The sequence below is a fragment of the Carcharodon carcharias genome, chromosome 3 (assembly GCF_017639515.1).
Source record: "Carcharodon carcharias isolate sCarCar2 chromosome 3, sCarCar2.pri, whole genome shotgun sequence".
NCBI classification, from domain to species: domain Eukaryota; kingdom Metazoa; phylum Chordata; class Chondrichthyes; order Lamniformes; family Lamnidae; genus Carcharodon; species Carcharodon carcharias.
The window spans coordinates 72,431,095-72,451,395 of NC_054469.1; the positions used below are offsets into that span (position 1 = coordinate 72,431,095).

Genomic DNA, 20,301 nt, shown 5'->3' on the forward strand with positions numbered 1-20,301 from the left:
GTAGAAGGCTGGCACGATGGTGTAATTTTTTCAGCTAGGGAGTTAACGTTAACGTAGATGAAGTAGCATGCAGATTGAGAAAGGCTAAATGTTTAAAAAAAAAATTAGTGAGCATGAATAGCAAATGACATACTTTATTTATATTGCTCTCTTTACAATTCTGCACAAGTTCAGAAGATGATTATACATGAGGATAAATGTTTTATGCTATCCTAATTTACCCACGCAGAAATAATCAAAGCTTCCCGTTGTGAGGTTTATATGCTTTGAAAATTTATACTTTATTAACATCCACTATAAAGTCTATTTCATGTAACCACTGTGAAAGGAAAATCTTTCTGATATTTGTCCTAAATTTGACTTTTACTAGTTAGAGCCTGTGGCATGTTGTCCATTCCCACAGTTAATTTAAAGTAATTTTTAAATTTAACTTTTATATACAATCTGCAATTTTATGTATCTCATCTTCAGCACTTCCTTTCATGGCTGGAAAACCTAAGTTTTGCCAGTCTTTCCTCAAGGTTCCAGCGTCTACCAGCAGTCAGCTTTGTAGCTCTCTGCACAGTTTCCAATGTACCTTTGTGTTCCCTTAATGCTATTAGTGAAAATTAATTATACCTATGCAGCATTCTGAAAAGTAACGGCCAAGATAATTTAGGACAAATTATCAATATTTTATAGAATAGCATAGAAGTGAAATTCAATGATAACCTTCATGACCTTTAAAAGGCACACACATCGTCTCTCATATCTAATACTAAGTAATTAGATTTTTAAGATTATGTATAAAATATTCCTTTTCCAGTTACCAAAGCCCTGATTTATTTTTGTTTTTTAAAAAGTGTAATAGAAATGGTTTGCCTTCTCATTAATGCAGTGCTTAAGAGAACAAATCATGTATAATGGACTCTTTTTACATTAGTTTTTGACATGTAATTATGGAATTAATAGCGCTCGCTAATTGGAGTATTTATAATTTGAAATAAATAATTTTATTGTCTGTTGCTTCACAATCTTACACAAGTGAAATTATTACTGTATGATAACATGCCCATGACTCTATAAAGATGGATTTCCATTGTTCTGTCAAATGTACCAATATCAAATATCATGTCACAATTGCCATTACATTAAGCATTCAAGGATCTATGAGAAAACTAAGTTCCCTTTATTCTGATCCAATTCACCTTTAGCCTTTATATTCTTGAGCCCAACCATATTTTTAACTATTTGTAGAAAGATTTCTGCGTAACAATCAGAAACCCATTTTCAAAGTGCAGAGAGGAAATCCACTTCCCTCCACTAGTGTCTCTTAGAGTAATTAAGATTGATACTATTCATTATGTGCCAACTGCATTGAGGTACTAAGTGGTGCATTTGGAAAATCCAAAATGAAAAATGTTTGGTTCAAGATTGGATGACTTTGGTCCAGGAATACCTTTTCTAAATGTCTATTGTGCAGTTAAATTGAAAGCCATTTTCATATGGATATAAGTGTTTCTGTGTAACATGCTTTTTATTATACCAAATCTAGTTTCACTAGATCTTAAATTATAGAAATTCATAATCCTGATATTGTTCTCAGTTGCTGAGCTTCATGGATCATTTGTTTATAATTTAGATGTAAAATCAATTAAGCTATTTTTTATCTGGAAAAATGGTTCCAGAAATAGTTGAGATAGAGCTGATAAAACTGTGATGAAACACCTATTGACTAATGTAAAAACTGATTTACTTTTCTTTGAAATATTCACAGCTTTCTTAAATTCAGTTCATTTACGTCTTATCACCTAGAGATACATAAACAATCTCAAAACCCCTTCCAAAATTATATTTTGAGAACCTGTCTCTAACTTGCAGGCTTGTGAATTTTTGCATTACAATTGTCTTTGTTTGCTGCGTAATTAGTAACTGCACATCTACATCTTTAAGTAGTTATTTAAATTGGAACCAATGCCTATTTATAGTTTTTATTGAATCCACAGTATTTCCTGTAAGAAACTAAAGCATAGGAAAAATATATTCAAATATTGCAAAATGTTGAGTGTATCAACCCTAATGCTGCAATAGGTTTCTTTCTCATCACATTATTATGATTCTTTCCCGGATGTAACCAGAATGGTTCGACCAAAGTGTCACGTATAATAATGTTCTAATATTATATTGCTCATTGGGATATTCCATTTCTGGTTTCTATGACAGCCTACAGTACAAAGCTGTTATTCAATGGCCTTGCTCTCAAAAAAATTTTTTTTGGGTGAATACGCATTTTTCTTTTCAATTCTCATTTTCTTTAAAAGACATTCTCGCAAACTTTAAGGTTTCATCATACACTTCTTATGCAAAATAAAATGTGCAATTTAAACCATGTATTTGGACATTTTTCTGCATGCATGATCAGTAAATTTTGCTGTTAAAACATTTCATAAACTAAATCAATGAAATAGAATAGAAGTAAGATTACTTGATAGCAGTCATGGCATTTTGAAAGGTGCATACAAGTTGAAGGTCCTGTAAATGCTGATAAACTTATAAGCCTAATTTTGTTGAATTACAAAAACTAGTCAAATACTTAAGACAAGCTGAGCTTAAACTGTATTTAAAATAAGCTGAAAGAATTAAATGAACAAATAATTATTAAATCTAAAACAATTGTCTTTTCCTTTTTTCTCATTGTTCTAGCATACAGATTTATGTCAGTATATGGATAAACACCCAGGGGGACTTCTTCCAGATAATGTGAAGGTAAGAATTGCAACAACTTAATTATAGGACTGATAATACAAGCATTTACTTCCTGTTCAATTTTTTTCCAAATTTTCCTTTGTTCTTGAGTTGTGGCTCCATGGGTACTAAACACACTCCAGGAACTTGTCCTGCTGGCTATTAGTCATGTATATATTTTGGCAGTGAGCATTGGCAGACCATTTGACATGGAGTGTGCCACAGCAAAGCCCAATCTGTCTGTTCTCAACATCCATGTTCACCTTCAACAGTGATTGGGATTGAGAACATAGGTTGTTTTTCTTTCCCACACAGCCCTGGGGCTTTGAGGCCTTTTGTGTCCCCATCATAATCTTAGCGAAAACTGTGACTGTGGCACAGGAGTGGGCAAACTTTTCAGTCAGAGGAAATTTGCACAGGGGCCAGCTATAAATGCTTAAGACATGAACGCTATTATAGTAAAGATGCATTTTTGGTACAAATAAACATGAAGCCTTCATTAAGATAATTATACCATCATCATGATATATTACATACAATAATGAAACCAAATGTCTCCTCTTTTTCATGCCCTCTTGGCTTAATGTGAAGAATGCAATTGATCACCCCTCTTTGCACCTTTACAATCGCAAAATAATCCCATGTCGGTCTTTTTCTTTCTCCTCAGATGCTGTCTGACCTGCTGAGCCCTTCCAGCATTTCCTGTTTTTATTCCAGGTTTTCAGCATCCAGAGTATTTTGCTTTACTCTTGTCAATATAAATGCTGCTTTACTGTGATCTGCAATAAGGTGCCAAGGGATAAACAGCAAAGAGAGTGAAAATGTGGCGAGACCAAAAGGCATCTTAGAAGAAGTTACCTCATCTTGTGGGGAGCACCATGATCTGTATTTTTCCACCTCTCATTCCTAGAGCTGGGATTCAATAATCTTGTAGCACATTTTGAGAGGTACTCCCAAGATCACCTGTAATCTGTTCCACATCTGCTAGGGAACACTTTCCTAATTTTCAGTTTTCCCGAAACACAAAATCTTAACCCAAGACCGCATATACTTCATTTTCTTACACTTTTATCATCCTTCTAAAAATCTAAATCTTAGCTGCACCTCTGGCAGGAACAGAAGATGCTTTTAAAACTCTTAATTTCAGAAGTGCATAAACTGCTATCCCTGAGATGCCCATCTCAAAATGTTAAACTCGGATTGTTTGTGGAGACCATCAGTCATACATTTCTTGGGACTCGCTGCAGGTAGCGAAACATTCATACTTTAATATTTCAATCCCTCGTGCTCCAACAGAGTTGTATATTAAGTTTATGCCAGCTCTACAAATCTGCTACCATCTGGTGCTTTTGCCAATTACCTTGCGTCTGTGCCCCCTGTTTACTTATCCTTGTGCCACCCTTACCCTTATTTACCTAATCAATACCTTCGTGAATGTGAATACCTTTATTAAAGCAACCCTTAGTTTTTTCTGTTATTGAAAACAATACCAGCTTTTCTCGTTTCCTCACTTAACTGAGGTTGCATATCCCTGGTACCATTTTAAATGTGGCTTTAGGAATTTATAATCTAAGAAGTTGACAGGACTTGCACACAAATGAAAGATTTTTAATAGATTGTAGATATGGAACCATTCTAATAGTAAAGGCACTCTTCAGCGTATTACTATGACTGTTTGTCCTTTGAGGCAAAGATGACCATGTTCCTGAGCTGTGGTGTCTTGCAAGGTTCCACATAGGTGACTGCTAAGGCTGATCTGTGCCTGGAAGATTCTGCTGCAAATAGGACAAGACACCACAGATTGAGTTCTGGATGAGTTGTTTGTTTCAGATTTCATCTGCTTATGTTTCCTTCCTGTTTCTGATATGGGCTTGCTTTTGAAGGAAGCCATACCATTTCTTTTGGGCTGTGCCAGGTGAGGTGATCCTCGGCGAGCTTCTCCCAGTTGATATCGAAAATCCTAAGCAAAGGCTTCAGTGTGTCCTTGTAGCACTATGCCAATGTAAACCTGAAAGTCCCCAGTTCAAATCCTGGACTGCCAGCATCTGTGGCACCATGCTTTAGGAGGAATCAGCACCTTCAGTGAGGGAATGAGAAAAATGGGGGAAACCGATGAGTTGTCTTGACTTTTCATGGAGCATTAAAACCCAAGTGTAAAATAACTTGATGTTTTGCAATTATACTTTAAGTACTTGGAAAACCAAAAACACATCAAAACTTCAGTAACCTAATAATTAATCTTACATGTATACTTAAATTGTGCTGTTTTCAATGCATTTCCACGTGTTTTCAGTCCTTTAAAATGGCTACCATAATTCCCAAGAAGCCCACCTCCAGCCTATCGATCATTGGCCAACTCCAGCTTACCTTGGCCTTTAAGTACTCTCCCTGAAGCTCCCCAGATCAGTATTTTGTTTTCACAGCTTGTGACGCCAGTTGGGCAGGTTCCAAGAGCAGTTGCGCATGCACGCTTGGCACATGCTGTATCTGCTGGCTCTGCAGCTGTAGGCTGGATTAGAAGCTTCCGTAGGTCAGATTTGGTGGCTCAAGGGCTGTAGTTTGTCCAAATCTGCATGTAACACATACTGGAGTTTGAACTGATACTTTGGGTCAAATATTCACTTGGTAAACATCCTAGGCCATTGAGGAGACTTAAATGTTCCATAAGGAAAATTGCAATTCCTGTTGAGATCTGAATATGTTTACAGTTTGTGCTAAATAATTAATAATGGCATAAACCATATCCAACAGTGTACTTATATTTTTGCCTCTGTTATTGCAGTTCTCTGAGGAGTGAGTAACAGGAGCTCAATAGGATAGTAGCAGAAAGCCATAGTAATTTTTACTTCTTTATTAATTATGAAACTGTACAGAGGCAGACTTCCATTGCATTTGAAGAAACTACTAATGTGATTGTGGACAATGCTTTACAGTTCATCCTAATAAATAAAGTTACTATGGTCATAATGGTTAACAGCCAGTCAGAGGGAATCTAATTGTTCTGGCGTTAAATGCTTCTAAAATTACATGGTAACATGGGACAAGGAAAGATAAATGAGGTTCAGGTTTATAATTGATTCTGAGTTATGGAAAATAAATATTTCTGTAGCATCTCAAAAATCTAGGCTTGGAAGGGAGACAAATATGATAAAGGAAAATATTCTGGTGTGACATTTTGTCCAGTATTGGGTTCATTTGCCTTTTCAAAAGTTTAAACTGTATAGTTTAAAATTTTTATTACTAGTATGTACCCAATGTACAAATAAACTGCAAACAAATGTCTTTTGTAATTGCTTTGGTTTCCAAGGGAGTCTTTGAGGCCAATTATGAATCGGCTTGTTCTATATTTGTCTGTCAAGGACAGTGCATGCCCCTGAGGGAAGCAGAGAGTCAGGACTGCTAATAGGAAAACTGCCAAAGATTCATCACTGATTAGAATCTAGTCGCCTGTGATTGTCATATGGACAAATGTCGCCCTACAATGCAGTAGCTGGGGAGAAATGGAAACTCATTCTGCTGTGTTGACATTAGCTGAATGTTACCTCCTATTTCATTATTGCAAAGTCAAAATGGAAGTTCAGAACATTTAAAATGATGTTTGCAATGTACCAATGCTTGTTCGTTTGCATATGATGTGTAGGAAATTGCATTCTATTTGTTGCAAGAACAACAATAAAAATTGATATGGTTCAAGACGTCCAATAACTTTTTCTCATGAAAACAGCCTGATTAGATTGATCTCCGATACAATCTACAAGCATAAGCAATCAATGTTGCAGCACAGATTTTAGATAGTTAAATAGGAAGATGGCTTACAGAAATAGAAAAAAAGATGAGAATAATTATTTTAAAAAATCATTATTGGCGGTTGTATTTAGCAAGCCCTAGGCAATGGGAATGTTAATTTTTTGGACACATGGAAATAAGTGTGTGTGTAATGGGTGGCGATGGGTAAGTATTGAAGGGGTAATATGTATTTATCCAGCAAATTGCCAAGACCTGGATTTATTGCATGAAAGGGTGATGGAAGCATATTCAATAGTAATTTTAAAAGGAGTTGAATGTATACTTGAAAGGAAAAAAAATACTGGGCTATGGGTAAAGGGTTGGAGTGACACTATTTGGATAGCTTATTTAATGAGCTAGCACAAGTGTGATGGACCAAATGGCCTTCCTCTATGCATTCAAATTCTAGGAAAATAGATTCATCTTATTGCCCGTTATGGGACCTTGCTGGCTGTAACTTAGCTGCCATAGTTGCCTATGTAACTGCAGTGAATATACTTGGAAAAAGTGTCATGTTAGATATGAAGTGCTTTTGGGTATTCTGAGGATGTGAAAGTTGTTAGATAAATGAAAGTCGTTTGGTTCTGTTCTTTCTTTACATGAAGAGTTGACTTGAAAATCTACATGGCAATATGAATGATATGTTGTTGTTGATTTTCGGTTGTCAGCCGTTCTCCCATGCTACAAAGATTGAAAGGAAATTAAGATTGTCATTCATCATGGGAACAGCTGCAGCTATTGTGACATATATCTGTCTGTGAGCTGACCCAAAACCTATTGATTGGACAACCAGAAAATTGCATGGATAAAGAATATAAGAAAGTGGATAAGTTGTTTGGCCCACTTAGGTTGTTTTTTCAGGAATTGCACATGCAATTTTCATCTTCCTGTTGTCCTGTTATCTAACTCGTATTGCTCTATTTTCTTCTGAATCTAAAATCTGCCCATTTATTTTTGAACTGTTGGATCGAGTCTGCTTTCATTGTTTTGTGGCAGTTTGTTAGAATTATAGTTGGAAGTAATTACTTGAAGCTTTATTTACTTAATTTTTTGTTTTGGTTATTTGTATATCTTATTGTTCCTCCCTCAGTTATATATACCCATCAAGTAAGATAATGAATTTACAATGATAATCACTTTTTTTTAGTTTTGTAGAAAAAAATATCACTTTATAAGCCACTGTTCTTTTATTGATATTCTTCAACAGTGTGCAGTGGTGCTGGTTTTCAGAAGTAGATTGATAAATGGGTTTGCTGAAATTCCTGGTCATGGTGTACAAGTGCTGAAGGATGACGAGTCATTTCCTGACTGGAATGGGGATAAGGATGCAAGTGGGTAAGGTGAGGTGATAATTCAGAGGGTCCATCGTGTTATGACTGATGCAGCTGGTAAGGCTGAGCTATTTAAAAATCCAGAGGGAAACTTTAAACAACTGTCATAACCTATCATTTTAAGTGTTATGTTGAGATGTGACTCTAAATTCAGGAATCAGACCCTGTTCTTGAGGTTTTATGCTAAACTTAAATGGAACATTTTATTAATTTACACGGGTTAAAATAGATATATACATGGCTACAAATTGCTACTATCATAACTTTTAACAAATTCCCAAACTAATCTCCATTAAGGCAAAGGCAACCCATAGACTTAACCAGACACCAGGCAAAGCATTTCACCTTATGGCTTCAAAATTAGATTCTTTTAACTTTGGTTCCTGTGGAGACAGTGGTAAGCTCACAGCTGCCCTGATGTTACATTGCCTCTGCCCTGCACACACAGCACTGCTGAAGTTATACCTAGCACAAACCATTTGGTGTAAATTCTCATTTGTATCACCAACCTCTGAACTAAACCTCTCTAACAATTAAACCCCTTTCATAATACCAATTTTATTAGTAATATAAACATACCTGCTAGATAGGTGGCAGTTCTGTCGAAGGGTCATGAGGCGTCAACTCTTTCCTTCTCTGCTGATGCTGCCAGACCTGCTGAGTTTTTCCAGGTAATTCTGTTTTTGTTTTTGTCCTGCTAGATAGGTGTCAGTTTTCACCCCCCTTCTTGAATGCTCTATTCAAAAAATGCAAATACACGCTATCTCTCTTATATCAAAATTAGCACACGTCAAAGCACCCTGACTAGCTGGCTTTAATCCAATTAAGACACCCCCACAGACTAAACCTCTATTTTAAAAGAAAAATATTTTCCAAAATATTATATACATTAATAGCTTCATGACAATCATCATTCATAAGAGCATTTGTTAAATGTAGATGCTGTGCTGTGATGCTTCCAGCATCTTTGTCTTTGGGAGTGAGAAAGACATTTTTGGGGTGGTGTTCTAAATTGGTGACCGAGACTTTTTTTTTTCACCAAGAGAGTAAGGGGGTAGTTGATTCGTGTGTGACTGCACCATACTTGTATAATGGATCGAATGACCATCCTTTTTCATATGTTTATACGAATTTAAGATACTTCTCAGAATATGATGGTTTCTGCACAGTTCATCTCCAATGTTGATAGTAGAGTAACAGGAAACTTTCACGGCATATCCCAATATGAAAAGACAATCACTGGGGACAGGTATCCCATTAATAGTTTCAAGGAACGAAGGCAAGTAAAAAAATTTAAGAGCATTAAACCCAATTCGAAGTTTCCCTTCCTTGTACTCTTCCCCAGATTAATGGACTTATGCCTCCATGAATAAGAGAGAATTGTTGACCATCTCTTTGTTGAAAAATAATCTGAAATCAAAATGTATACTGGATCAAGATCTGGCATAAAAGCCACTGGTGGCAATTTTAGGTCTGTCCATTTCTTAATTTTCTGTTTCCGAATCTAGAAATTGGTTTAATAGTATGTAAATACAGTTTGCAAAGGCAAGCCAATATTTCAACTTGTTCTGAAAGTTTATATTATATTCTATTGATGAGAGCAGAGAAAAAAACATAAAACTAAAAAGCACTAAACATAGTGATTTTTACATTTTTACCTCTTTTTGGATAAAGAGGTTTCTTCTGAATTCCCTTTTAAATTTCTTCTTGATTACCTTCTGTTGATGGCCTCTAGTTATGCACTTCCCCACAAGAGGAAACATTTTTTTCTGTATCCATTCTACAACACCTTTCATAATTTTAAAGACCTCTAATAGGTCATCCCATCAGCTGCCTTTTTTCAAGAGGTAAGAAACCCAGCCTGTCAATCCATTCCTGTTTTATACCTACACATTGCTGGTGTCATTTTTGTAAATCTTCTCTGCATCCTCTCCAGTGCCTTGATATCCTTATAACCTGGTGACCAGAACTGCACACAAAGTACTTCTAAATGGGATCTAACCAAGGTTTGATATAAGTTTAGCATCTTCCCTACTTTTCAATTATATCCCTCTAGAAATAAAATCTACTGTTTGGTTTGCTTTTATATGGCCTTGCTAACCTGTGGCTTAACATATAGTGATTAATGTATTTGAATTCTGAGTTGTGTTTGATCCACTACCCAAGAGACTTGCATCTTCCAAGTAATAAGTGACCTGCCTATTCTACTACCAAAATGTACAACTTCACATTTCACTATGTTGAACTTTATTTGCCAATTATTTATTTGCCAGTACAGAACTTGAGTATTGCTGAAAAAAGAGGCATGCTGTCTAAGCCTTTCATCTTACACTCATCAGGACAGATGCAAGATTACCAACAGTAAAGGAAACAACAATTTATACTACATGAGAAGAGAGTGCTGAATTGTTGGCAAGAGGAATCTGATTGGTAGAGGCCATGGAAAATGTAGCAGGAAACAGTTAACTGCCAAACTATTGTTCAAATTCAAATAAGGCAGGTCGGTCTGGTCAAGGCATTGTCATGGGGAATGAACCAGAGAATGCTGCCCCCCAAGTTTTTGTGTAGTTGAAAAAGGCACAATGAGTGGACATGATGCTTTTGTCTGCAAAAGGCAGGGCCATGTGTGTGAATATATGTGGCTTCTAACATGTGTAACTGAGCCACACTCTGAGCCTGACTGATAATCTTAAATAGGTTTTCAATATAATTCTTAGCACAATCAGGATTGTTTAGCAAGTGTTGTCTGAGCATGGAATTGCATTTAATTTTGGTTTTGCAAGCACGGGCTGGTTGGGGGTATGGTCAGTACTTAGCCTGTTGCGAATAGCCGGAGGGAAGTGCTGTTTGATATGATCCACCAGTTGTTGTACGACCTACATACCTGGTGTCACACTGACATTGCATGATAGCAGACCGTCTGTCTAGCTTGACAACAGCATCTTATTAGTAGAGAGTACTACTCATGTTGTTACTGCATAGTAACAGTATGAAATGGTTCTCTACTACTGTCTACTGCAAGTCTACCTTCTTTGGTCAATTGGTGTCAGGATTCATACAGTTCCACGTGCTATAAGATTGGCCTTATTGGCAGCCTCATAAATAGGGCTCAATCCATTTGCTCACCATGCAAGCTTGAAACTTGTGAACGAGCTTAGGGCCACCACTTTGGCCCTGAAAAATGCCTTTCCTAATTCGGGTTGCCCTGGAAGGATAAGGTGTCTCAAAGATTTGAGCAACAGGTGAAGCTAGCCATCTCACACTGTTTACTATGCAGTAGCTACATAAGTGGTACTCTCCACCAACATGATGCTTCCGTTAAACCAAATGGATGTTCTACCTATCATACAAATGAGTAATGGTGTATGAATTTCAGTGCCGGTGTGATGCCAGGTATGTAGGCTGTACGTCCCAATGACTGGTGGATCGTACTGAACAGCATGCACATTTGGCTGTTCACAAGAGGCGAATTACTCCATACCCAATCAGCCTGCACATGTAAAACTGAAAACAGTGTCCAACTTTAGATGTGATTCTGTGATTGGACAACACTTGCTAAGCAATCCTGATTGTGCTAAGAATTAATCTTACACTGAAAACCAATTTAAACCAATTTATCAGTCGGACTTGCAGCATCTGCATGCTAGGAGCCACGTGTATTCTCTCATACAGGGCCTTGTCCTTTTCAGCCAGGAGGAGAATGCCCACAAATTGCGCCTTTTTGAACTAAACTCAAGCTTGGGGGACAGCTCTTCCTGGGCACTGGTGTAGTGGCAAACTTAGAGGTGCAAGACCTCTAAGAAAATGTTTTGGCCCTATCATTTCTGAATCTACTATTATGTTGTTTTTCTATGTATTAATTATTTGAGTCCCCAAAAAGCAGCATACTATGCTTTTTAAGTGAAAAATATTAGTGCCGGTATGCATTTTATTTTGAACCATGTGGCATTTTGAATCATTACTCTTTTAGCATAGCTAGAATTTCATTATGCAACAGTTTAATTTTTTATTTCAAGCTTCTCAACAACATGGGGCAGAATTTTTCATGCTCAACCTGAACGAGCATAAAACGATGCACGATGATGTCAATTGAGCGTCCTGACATCATTGCGCACTCATGATATTTCGGTTGGTGGGCGCGCATGGGAGTTGGCTGCGCACCTGTTGACATTTAACTGGCCTATTAAGGCCAGTAACAGTCCAATTGATTAAAATTTTTCTCTGCCCATCCAACCTTACAGTTGGGCACGTGAAAAGGCCACGTGGCTTTTGCATTTTTTGTGAAACCTCACCCACAGGCGGTGGTTTCGATCAGTCATTAAAAATGTTTTTTTTTTTAATTTCATATTAATTTCTAACATGTCTTTTGCTTTTAACATCTTACAAGGTTTTTTTAGAATCTTACAATGCTTATTTTTAATTTTTCATATCTTCATTTCTCTGAGGTAGCTCTGTGCCTCAGGGAACCTTTCCTGTGTGCGCTTGCACGCTCGCCCACAGCACCCACCCACCCCAGCAGCCCCTGGGACAGGCAATGTTGAGTGCTGCAGCAAGTGTTTCACACTGGGCGGTCCAGACCCAATTGCAGGTGGCGGTTGGCTTCCTGTCTGTTCCCACCCGTCCCCGCTGAGCCCACCTGACGAGGGCAAACCTTTGACCATGAATTACAGAAAATTTACTTACCATCTCCCAATCAGAAGTATGTGGAGGGGCCATTGCTTTTCTCTATTTATATGTATAATCTAGATATGTAAGAGAGACAGCGTGCATTTGCACATTTTGAATAGAGCATTCAAGAAGCGGGCTGATAAGTGACACTTATCCTGCAGATACCAGAAATAAGTTTATATTACTAATAAAATTGGTACTATAAAAGGGTTTTCATTGTAAAAAGGTGGAGTTCAAAGAGGCTGATGATACAATGAGAATTTACATTCAATGGGGCTGGAGGTATAACTTTAGCAGTTTTGTGTGTGTAGGGCAGAGGCAATGTGAGATCAAAAGGCAGCTGTAAGCCTCCAACTGTCCACAGGGAGCAAAGTGTAAATAACCTAAGTTTGCATTCGTAAGCTGAAATGCTTTGCCTGGTGTCTGGTTAAGTCTATGGGTTGCTGTTGCCTAAATGGAGATTAGTTTGGGAATTTGTTAAAAGTTATGATAGTAATTTGTAGCCATGTGTATGTATATTTTAACCTATGTAAATTAATAAAATGTTTCACTTAGTTTAATGTAAAGCCTAGAGAACTGGTGGTCTGATTCCTGAATTTAGAGTCGCATCTCAAACAAAGCACTTAAAATGATAGGTTATGACTGTTGTTTAAAGTTTCCCTCTGGGATTTTTAAATAACTCAGCTGTACCAACTACATCGGTCAAAATGTCATTGAAGGTGGCAGGGCAGGTTGGGAAAGCAGTTACTAAATTATACTGAATCCTGGGTTTTATAAATAGGGGCATTGAGTACAAAAGCAAGAAAAACGCTGGTTCAGATTCAACGGGAATCTGGAATGCACTGCCTGAGCCTGTGGTGGCGTCAGATTGAATTGTGGTTTTCATACAGGAACCGGAAAATTACCTGAAGAAAAGTTTTTACAGGGCTACGTGGAAAAGGCAGAGGAGTGGGACTAGCTGAGTTGCTGTTGCAGAGAACTGACACAAAGATAATGTGCTGAATGGCCTCCTGTGCTGTAACCATTCAATGATTCTAGTATAGATACATCCAAGGAACTTGACAAACACATGAGGAAGAAAGAAACTGCAGGTTACACTGATAGTATGCCTGCCTTCTCTCTCTCCCCCCCGCGCCCGCCTTCTCTCTCCCCCCCGTGCCCGCCTTCTCTCTCTCCCCCGCGCCCGCCTTCTCTCTCTCCCCCGCACCCGACTTCTCTCTCTCCCCCCGCGCCCGCCTTCTCTCTCTCTCCCCCCGCACCCGCCTTCTCTGTCTCTCCCCCCGCGCCCGCCTTCTCTCTCTCCCCCCGCTCTCTCACTCTCGTTCGCTCATTCTCTCTCTCGTTCGGTCGCCCTCTCGTTTGGTTGCCCTCTCCTTTGTTCTTTTGTTCTTTCTCTCTCGTTCTCTCATTCGCTCTCTCTCTCGTTCACTCTCTCTCTCTCTCTCTAGTGCTCTCGTTCTCTTGTGCTCTCGTGCTCTCTCGCTCTCGTTCGCGCTCTCATTCTCTCGTTCGCGCTCTCGTTCGCGCTCTCGTTCGCGCTCTCGTTCGCGCTCTCGTTCGTGCTCTTGTTCGCGCTCTCGCACTCGTTCGCGCTCTCGCACTCGTTCGCGCTCTCGCTCTCGTTCGCGCTCTCGCTCTCGTTCGTGTTCTCTCGCTCTCGCGTTCTCTCCTCGCGCTCTCGTTCTCGCGCGCTCTCGTTCTCGCGCGCTCTCGTTCTCGCGCGCTCTCGTTCTCGCGCGCTCTCGTTCTCGCGCGCCCTCGTTCTCTCGCGCTCTCGTGCGCTCTCTCACGTTCTCTAGCTCGCTCTCGTTCTCGCGCGCTCTCGTTCTCTCGCGCTTTCGTTCTCGCGCGCTCTCGTTCTCGCGCGCCCTTGTTCTCTCGCGTCCTTGTTCGCTCACTCCCTCGCTCTCTCGCGCCCTCGCTCTCTCGCGCTCTCGTTCTCGCGTTCTCTCGTTCTCTCGTTCTCTTGCGCTCTCGTTCTCTCGCGCTCTCGCGCTCTCGCGCTCTCGCGCTCTCGCGCTCTCGCGCTCTCGCGCTCTCGCGCTCTCGCTCTCTCGCGCTCTCATTCTCTCGCGCTCTCATTCTCTCGCGCTCTCGTTCTCTCGCGCTCTCGTTCTCTCGCGCTCTCGTTCTCTCTCTCTCTCGGTCTCTTGCCCTCGCTCTCCCTCGCGCTCTCGTTTTCTCGTTCTCGTTCGCTCTCGCACTTGCTCTCTCTCGCGCTCTCGCGATCTCTCGTTCTCGCGCTCTCGCGCTCTCTCGTTCTCGCGCTCTCGCGATCTCTCGTTCTTGCGCTCTCGCGATCTCTCGTTCTCGCGCTCTCGCGATCTCTCGTTCTCGCGCTCTCGCGATCTCGCGTTCTCGCGCTCTCTCGCTATCGCGTTCTCTCGCGTTCTCTTGCTCTCTCTCATTCTCTCTCGCTCTCTCTCACGCGCTCGCATTCCCTCTTTCTCTTGCGCACTCTCGTTCTCGCTCGCTCTCAATCTCGCTCGCTCGTTCTCGCTCTCTCCCTCGCTCTCTCCCTCGCTCTCTCCCTCGCTCTCTCCCTCGCTCTCTCCCTCGCTCTCTCCCTCGCTCTCTCCCTCGCTCTCTCCCTCGTTCTCGCGCTCGCTCTCGCGCTTGCGCTCTCTCGCGCTCTCTCGCGCTCTCTCGCGCTCTCTCGCGCTCTCTCGCGCTCTCTCGCGCTCTCTCGCGCTCTCTCGCGCTCTCTCGCGCTCTCTCGTGCTCTCTCGCTCTCTCGTGCTCTCTCATTCTCTCGTGCTCTCGTTCTCTCTCGATTTCGCTCGCTCTCGCGTTCTCTCGCTCTATTGTTCTCTCTCTCGGTCTCTTGCCCTCGCTCTCTCTCGGTCTCTTGCCCTCGCTCTCTCTCGGTCTCTTGCCCTCGCTCTCTCTCGGTCTCTTGCCCTCGCTCTCTCTCGGTCTCTTGCCCTCGCTCTCTCTCGGTCTCTTGCCCTCGCTCTCTCTCGGTCTCTTGCCCTCGCTCTCTCTCGGTCTCTTGCCCTCGCTCTCTCTCGGTCTCTTGCCCTCGCTCTCTCTCGGTCTCTTGCCCTCGCTCTCTCTCGGTCTCTTGCCCTCGGTCTCTTGCCCTCGGTCTCTTGCCCTCGCTCTCCCTCGCTCTCCCTCGCTCACCCTCGCTCTCCCTCGCTCTCCCTCGCTCTCGCGTTCGCTCTCCCTCGCACTCGCGCTCTCGATCTCGTTTTCTCGTTCTCGTTCGCGCCCGCTCTCGTTTTTTCGTTCTCGTTCGCTCTCTCTCTCTCGCGCTTTCTCGTTCTCTCGCGCTCTCATTCTCTCGCGCTCTCGTTCTCTCGCGCTCTCGTTCTCTCGCGCTCTCGTCCTCTTGCGCTCTCGTCCTCTCGCGCTCTCGTCCTCCCGTTCTCTCGCGCTCTCGTTCTCTCGCGCTCTCGTTCTCTCGCGCTCTCGTTCTCGCGCGTTCTCGTTCTCGCGCGCTCTCGTTCTCCCGTTCTCTCGTTCTCTCGCGCTCTCGTTCTCTCCCTCACCCGTGCGCTTGCTCTCGCGCTCGCGGTCTTGTTCTCTCTCGTGCTCTCGTTCTCTCTCGTTCTCTCTCGTGCTCTCGTTCTCTCTCGCGCTCTCTCGTTCTTTCGCGCCCTCTCGTTCTCTCGTGCCCTCTCGTTCTCTCGTGCCCTCTCGTTCTCTCGCCCTCTCGTTCTCTCGCCCTCTCGTTCTCTCGCCCTCTCGTTCTCTCGCGCTCTCGTTCTCCCGCGCTCTTGCACTCTCGTTCACTCTCGTTCACTCTCACGCTGTCATTCTCTCTCGTGCTCTCGCGCTCTCGTTCTCTCTCGTACTCTCGCGCTCTCGCTCTCTCTCGCTCTCTCGCTCTCTCGCTCTCTCTCTCGCTCTCTCTCTCGCTCTCTCTCTCGCTCTCTCTCTCGCTCTCTCGCTCTCTCTCTCGCTCTCGCTCTCGCGCTCTCTCTCGCTCTCGCTCTCGCGCTCTCTCTCGCTCTCGCTCTCGCTCTCGCTCTCGCTCTCGCTCTCTCTCGCTCTCGCTCTCTCTCGCTCTTGCGCTCTCGCGCTCTCATTCTCTCATGCTGTCGCGCTCTCATTCTCTCGCGCTCTCGCGCTCTCGTTCTCTCGCGCTCTTGGTCTCTCGCGCTCTTGGTCTCTCGCGCTCTTGGTCTCTCGCGCTCTCGGTCTCTCGCGCTCTCGGTCTCTCGCGCTCTCGGTCTCTCTCTCTTCTCTCGGTCTCTTGCCCTCGCTCTCCCTCATGCTCTCGTTTTCTCGTTCTCGTTCGCTCGCGCTTGCTCGCTCTCGCTATCTCTCGTTCTCCTGCTCTCGCGATCTCTCGTTCTCTCGTTCTCGCGATCTCTCGTTCTCGCGCTCTCTCGTTCTCGCGTCTCGCGCTCTCGCGATCTCTCGCTCTCGCGATCTCTCGCTCTCGCGATCTCTCGCTCTCGCGATCTCTCGTTCTCGCGCTCTCTCGCTATCGCGTTCTCTCGCGTTCTCTTGCTCTCTCTCGTTCTCTCTCGCGCGCTCGCATTCCCTCTTTCTCTCGTGCGCTCTCATTCTCGCTCACTCTCATTCTCGCTCGCTCTCGTTCTCGCTCTCGTTCTCGCTCTCGTTCTCGCTCTCGTTCTCGCTCTCGTTCTCGCTCTCGTTCTCGCTCTCGTTCTCGCTCTCTCCCTCGCTCTCTCCCTCGCTCTCTCCCTCGCTCTCTCCCTCGCTCTCTCCCTCGCTCTCTCCCTCGCTCTCGCGCTCGCTCTCGCGCTCGCTCTCATGCTCGCTCTCTCCCTCGCTCTCATGCTCGCTCTCATGCTCGCTCTCATGCTCACTCTCGCTCTCGTTCTCGTTCTCGCCCTCGTTCTCTCGTTCTCTCGTTCTCTCGTTCTCTCGTTCTCGCGCTCTCTCGTTCTCGCGCTCTCTCGTTCTCGCGCTCTCTCGTTCTCGCGCTCTCTCGCGCTCTCTCGTGCTCTCGCTCTCACATTCCTTCTCACTCGCGCTCTCGCTCTTGCGCTCTCTCGTTCTCGCGCTCTCGTTCTCGCGCTCTCTCGCGCTCTCGTTCTCTCGCGCTCTCGTGCTCTCGCGCTCTCGTGCTCTCGCGCTCTCGTGCTCTCGCGCTCTCGCGCTCTCGCGCTCTCGTGCTTTCGCGCTCTCGTGCTTTCGCGCTCTCGTGCTTTCGCGCTCTCGTGCTCTCGCGCTCTCATGCTCTCGCGCTCTCTCGTGCTCTCGCGCTCTCGTGCTCTCGCGCTCTCGTTCTCTCTCGTGCTCTCGCGCTCTCTCGTGCTCTCGCGCTCTCGTGCTCTCGCGCTCTCGTTCTCTCTCGTGCTCTCGCGCTATCGTTCTCTTGCGCTCTCACGCTCTCGTTCTCTCTCGCCCTCTCGTTCTATCGCCCTCTCGTTCTCTCACCTCTAGTTCTTTCGCCATCTCGTTCTCTCGCCCTCTCGTTCTCTCGCCCTCTCGTTCTCTCGCGCTCTCGTTCTCTCGCGCTCTCGTTCTCTCGCGCTCTCGCTCTCTCGCTCTCTCGCGCTCTCGTTCTCTCGCGCTCTCGCGCTCTCGTTCTCTCGCGCTCTCGTTCTCTCGCGCTCTCGTTCTCTCGCGCTCTCGTTCTCTCGCGCTCTCGTTCTCTCGCGCTCTCGTTCTCTCGTGCTCTTGCACTCTCGTTCACTCTCGCGCTCTCTCGCTTTCGCGCTCTCTCGTTCTCGCGCTCTCTCATTCTCTCGCGCTCTCTCGCGCGCTCTCGTTCTCTCTCGATTTCGCTCGCTCTCGCGTTCCCTCGCTCTATTGTTCTCTTTCTCGGTCTCTTGCCCTCGCTCTCTCTCGGTCTCTTGCCCTCGCTCTCTCTCGGTCTCTTGCCCTCGCTCTCTCTCGGTCTCTTGCCCTCGCTCTCTCTCGGTCTCTTGCCCTCGCTCTCTCTCGGTCTCTTGCCCTCGCTCTCTCTCGGTCTCTTGCCCTCGCTCTCTCTCGGTCTCTTGCCCTCGCTCTCTCTCGGTCTCTTGCCCTCGCTCTCTCTCGGTCTCTTGCCCTCGCTCTCTCTCGGTCTCTTGCCCTCGCTCTCTCTCGGTCTCTTGCCCTCGCTCACTCTCGGTCTCTTGCCCTCGCTCTCCCTCGCTCTCGCGTTCGCTCTCGTTCGCTCTCGCGCTCGCTCTCGTTTTTTCGTTCTCGTTCGCTCTCGCTCTCTCTCGCGCTTTCTCGTTTTCTCACTCGTTATCGCGCTCTCGTTCTCTCTCGTTCTCTCGCGCTCTCGTTCTCTCGCGCTCTGGTTCTCTCGCGCTCTCGTTCTCTCTCGCGCTCTCGTTCTCTCTCGCGCTCTCGTTCTCTCTCGCGCTCTCGTTCTCTCTCGCGCTCTCGTTCTCTCTCGCGCTCTCGTTCTCTCTCGCGCTCTCGTTCTCGCGCTCTCGTTCTCTCTCGCGCTCTCGTTCTCTCTCGCACTTGCTCTCTCTCGCGCTCTCGCAATCTCTCGTTCTCGCGCTCTCGCGATCTCGCGATCTCGCGCACTTGCGCTCTCGCGTTCTCGCGCTCTCGCGCTCTCACGATCTCGCGTTCTCGCGATCTCGCGTTCTCGCGATCTCGCGTTCTCGCGCTCTCTCGCTATCGCGTTCTCTTGCTCTCATTCTCTCTCGCTCTCTCTCACGCGCTCGCATTCCCTCTTTCTCTCGCGCACTCTCGTTCTCGCTCGCTCTCATTCTCGCTCGCTCGTTCTCGCTCTCTCCCTCGCTCTCTCCCTCGCTCTCTCCCTCGCTCTCTCCCTCGCTCTCTCCCTCGCTCTCTCCCTCGTTCTCGCGCTCGCTCTCTCCACTCTCGTGCTCGCTCTCGCGCTTGCGCTCACTCGTTTTCAAGCTCTCTCGCGCTCTCTCGCGCTCTCGCTTTCGCGCTCTCTCGTTCTCGCGCTCTCTCATTCTCTCGTGCTCTCTCGTTCTGTCTCGATTTCGCTCGCTCTCGCGTTCTCTCGCTCTATTGTTCTCTCTCTCGGTCTCTTGCCCTCGCTCTCTCTCGGTCTCTTGCCCTCGCTCTCTCTCGGTCTCTTGCCCTCGCTCTCTCTCGGTCTCTTGCCCTCGCTCTCTCTCGGTCTCTTGCCCTCGCTCTCTCTCGGTCTCTTGCCCTCGCTCTCTCTCGGTCTCTTGCCCTCGCTCTCACTCGGTCTCTTGCCCTCGCTCTCTCTCGGTCTCTTGCCCTCGCTCTCTCTCGGTCTCTTGCCCTCGCTCTCTCTCGGTCTCTTGCCCTCGCTCTCTCTCGGTCTCTTGCCCTCGCTCTCTCTCGGTCTCTTGCCCTCGCTCTCTCTCGGTCTCTTGCCCTCGCTCTCTCTCGCTCTCTTGCCCTCGCTCTCTCTCGCTCTCTTGCCCTCGCTCTCTCTCGCTCTCTTGCCCTCGCTCTCTCTCGCTCTCTTGCCCTCGCTCTCCCTCGCTCTCTTGCCCTCGCTCTCCCTCGCTCTCCCTCGCTCTCGCGTTCGCTCTCCCTCGCACTCGCGCTCCCGCTCTCGTTTTCTCGTTCTCGTTCGCGCCCGCTCTCGTTTTTTCGTTCTCGTTCGCTCTCTCTCTCTCTCGCGCTTTCTCGTTCTCTCATTCTCGTTATCGCGCTCTCGTTCTCTCGCGCTCTCGTTCTCTCGCACTCTCGTTCTCCCGCGCTCTCGTTCTCCCGTTCTCTCGTTCTCCCGTTCTCTCGCGCTCTCGTTCTCTCGCGCTCTCGTTCTCTCGCGCTCTCGTTCTCTCGCGCTCTCGTTCTCTCGCGCTCTCGTTCTCTCGCGCTCTCGTTCTCTCCCTCACCCTTGCGCTTGCTCTCGCGCTCGCGGTCTCGTTCTCTCTCGTGCTCTCGTTCTCTCTCGTGCTCTCGCCCTCTCGTTCTC

At 45.4% G+C, this 20,301-nt stretch overlaps 1 protein-coding gene across 10 annotated transcripts in view; it reads left to right on the forward strand.

Annotated features, from left to right (window-relative positions):
• cdk14 (cyclin-dependent kinase 14) overlaps window positions 1–20,301 on the forward strand; it is a 953,540-nt gene that overhangs the window by 297,614 nt on the left and 635,625 nt on the right. For all 10 annotated transcript variants that reach the window (XM_041183640.1, XM_041183641.1, XM_041183642.1 and 7 more), the window contains one exon: window positions 2,683–2,745. In XM_041183640.1, coding sequence (XP_041039574.1) covers window positions 2,683–2,745 — 63 coding nt within the window. The remainder of the gene's footprint in view (window positions 1–2,682; window positions 2,746–20,301) is intronic.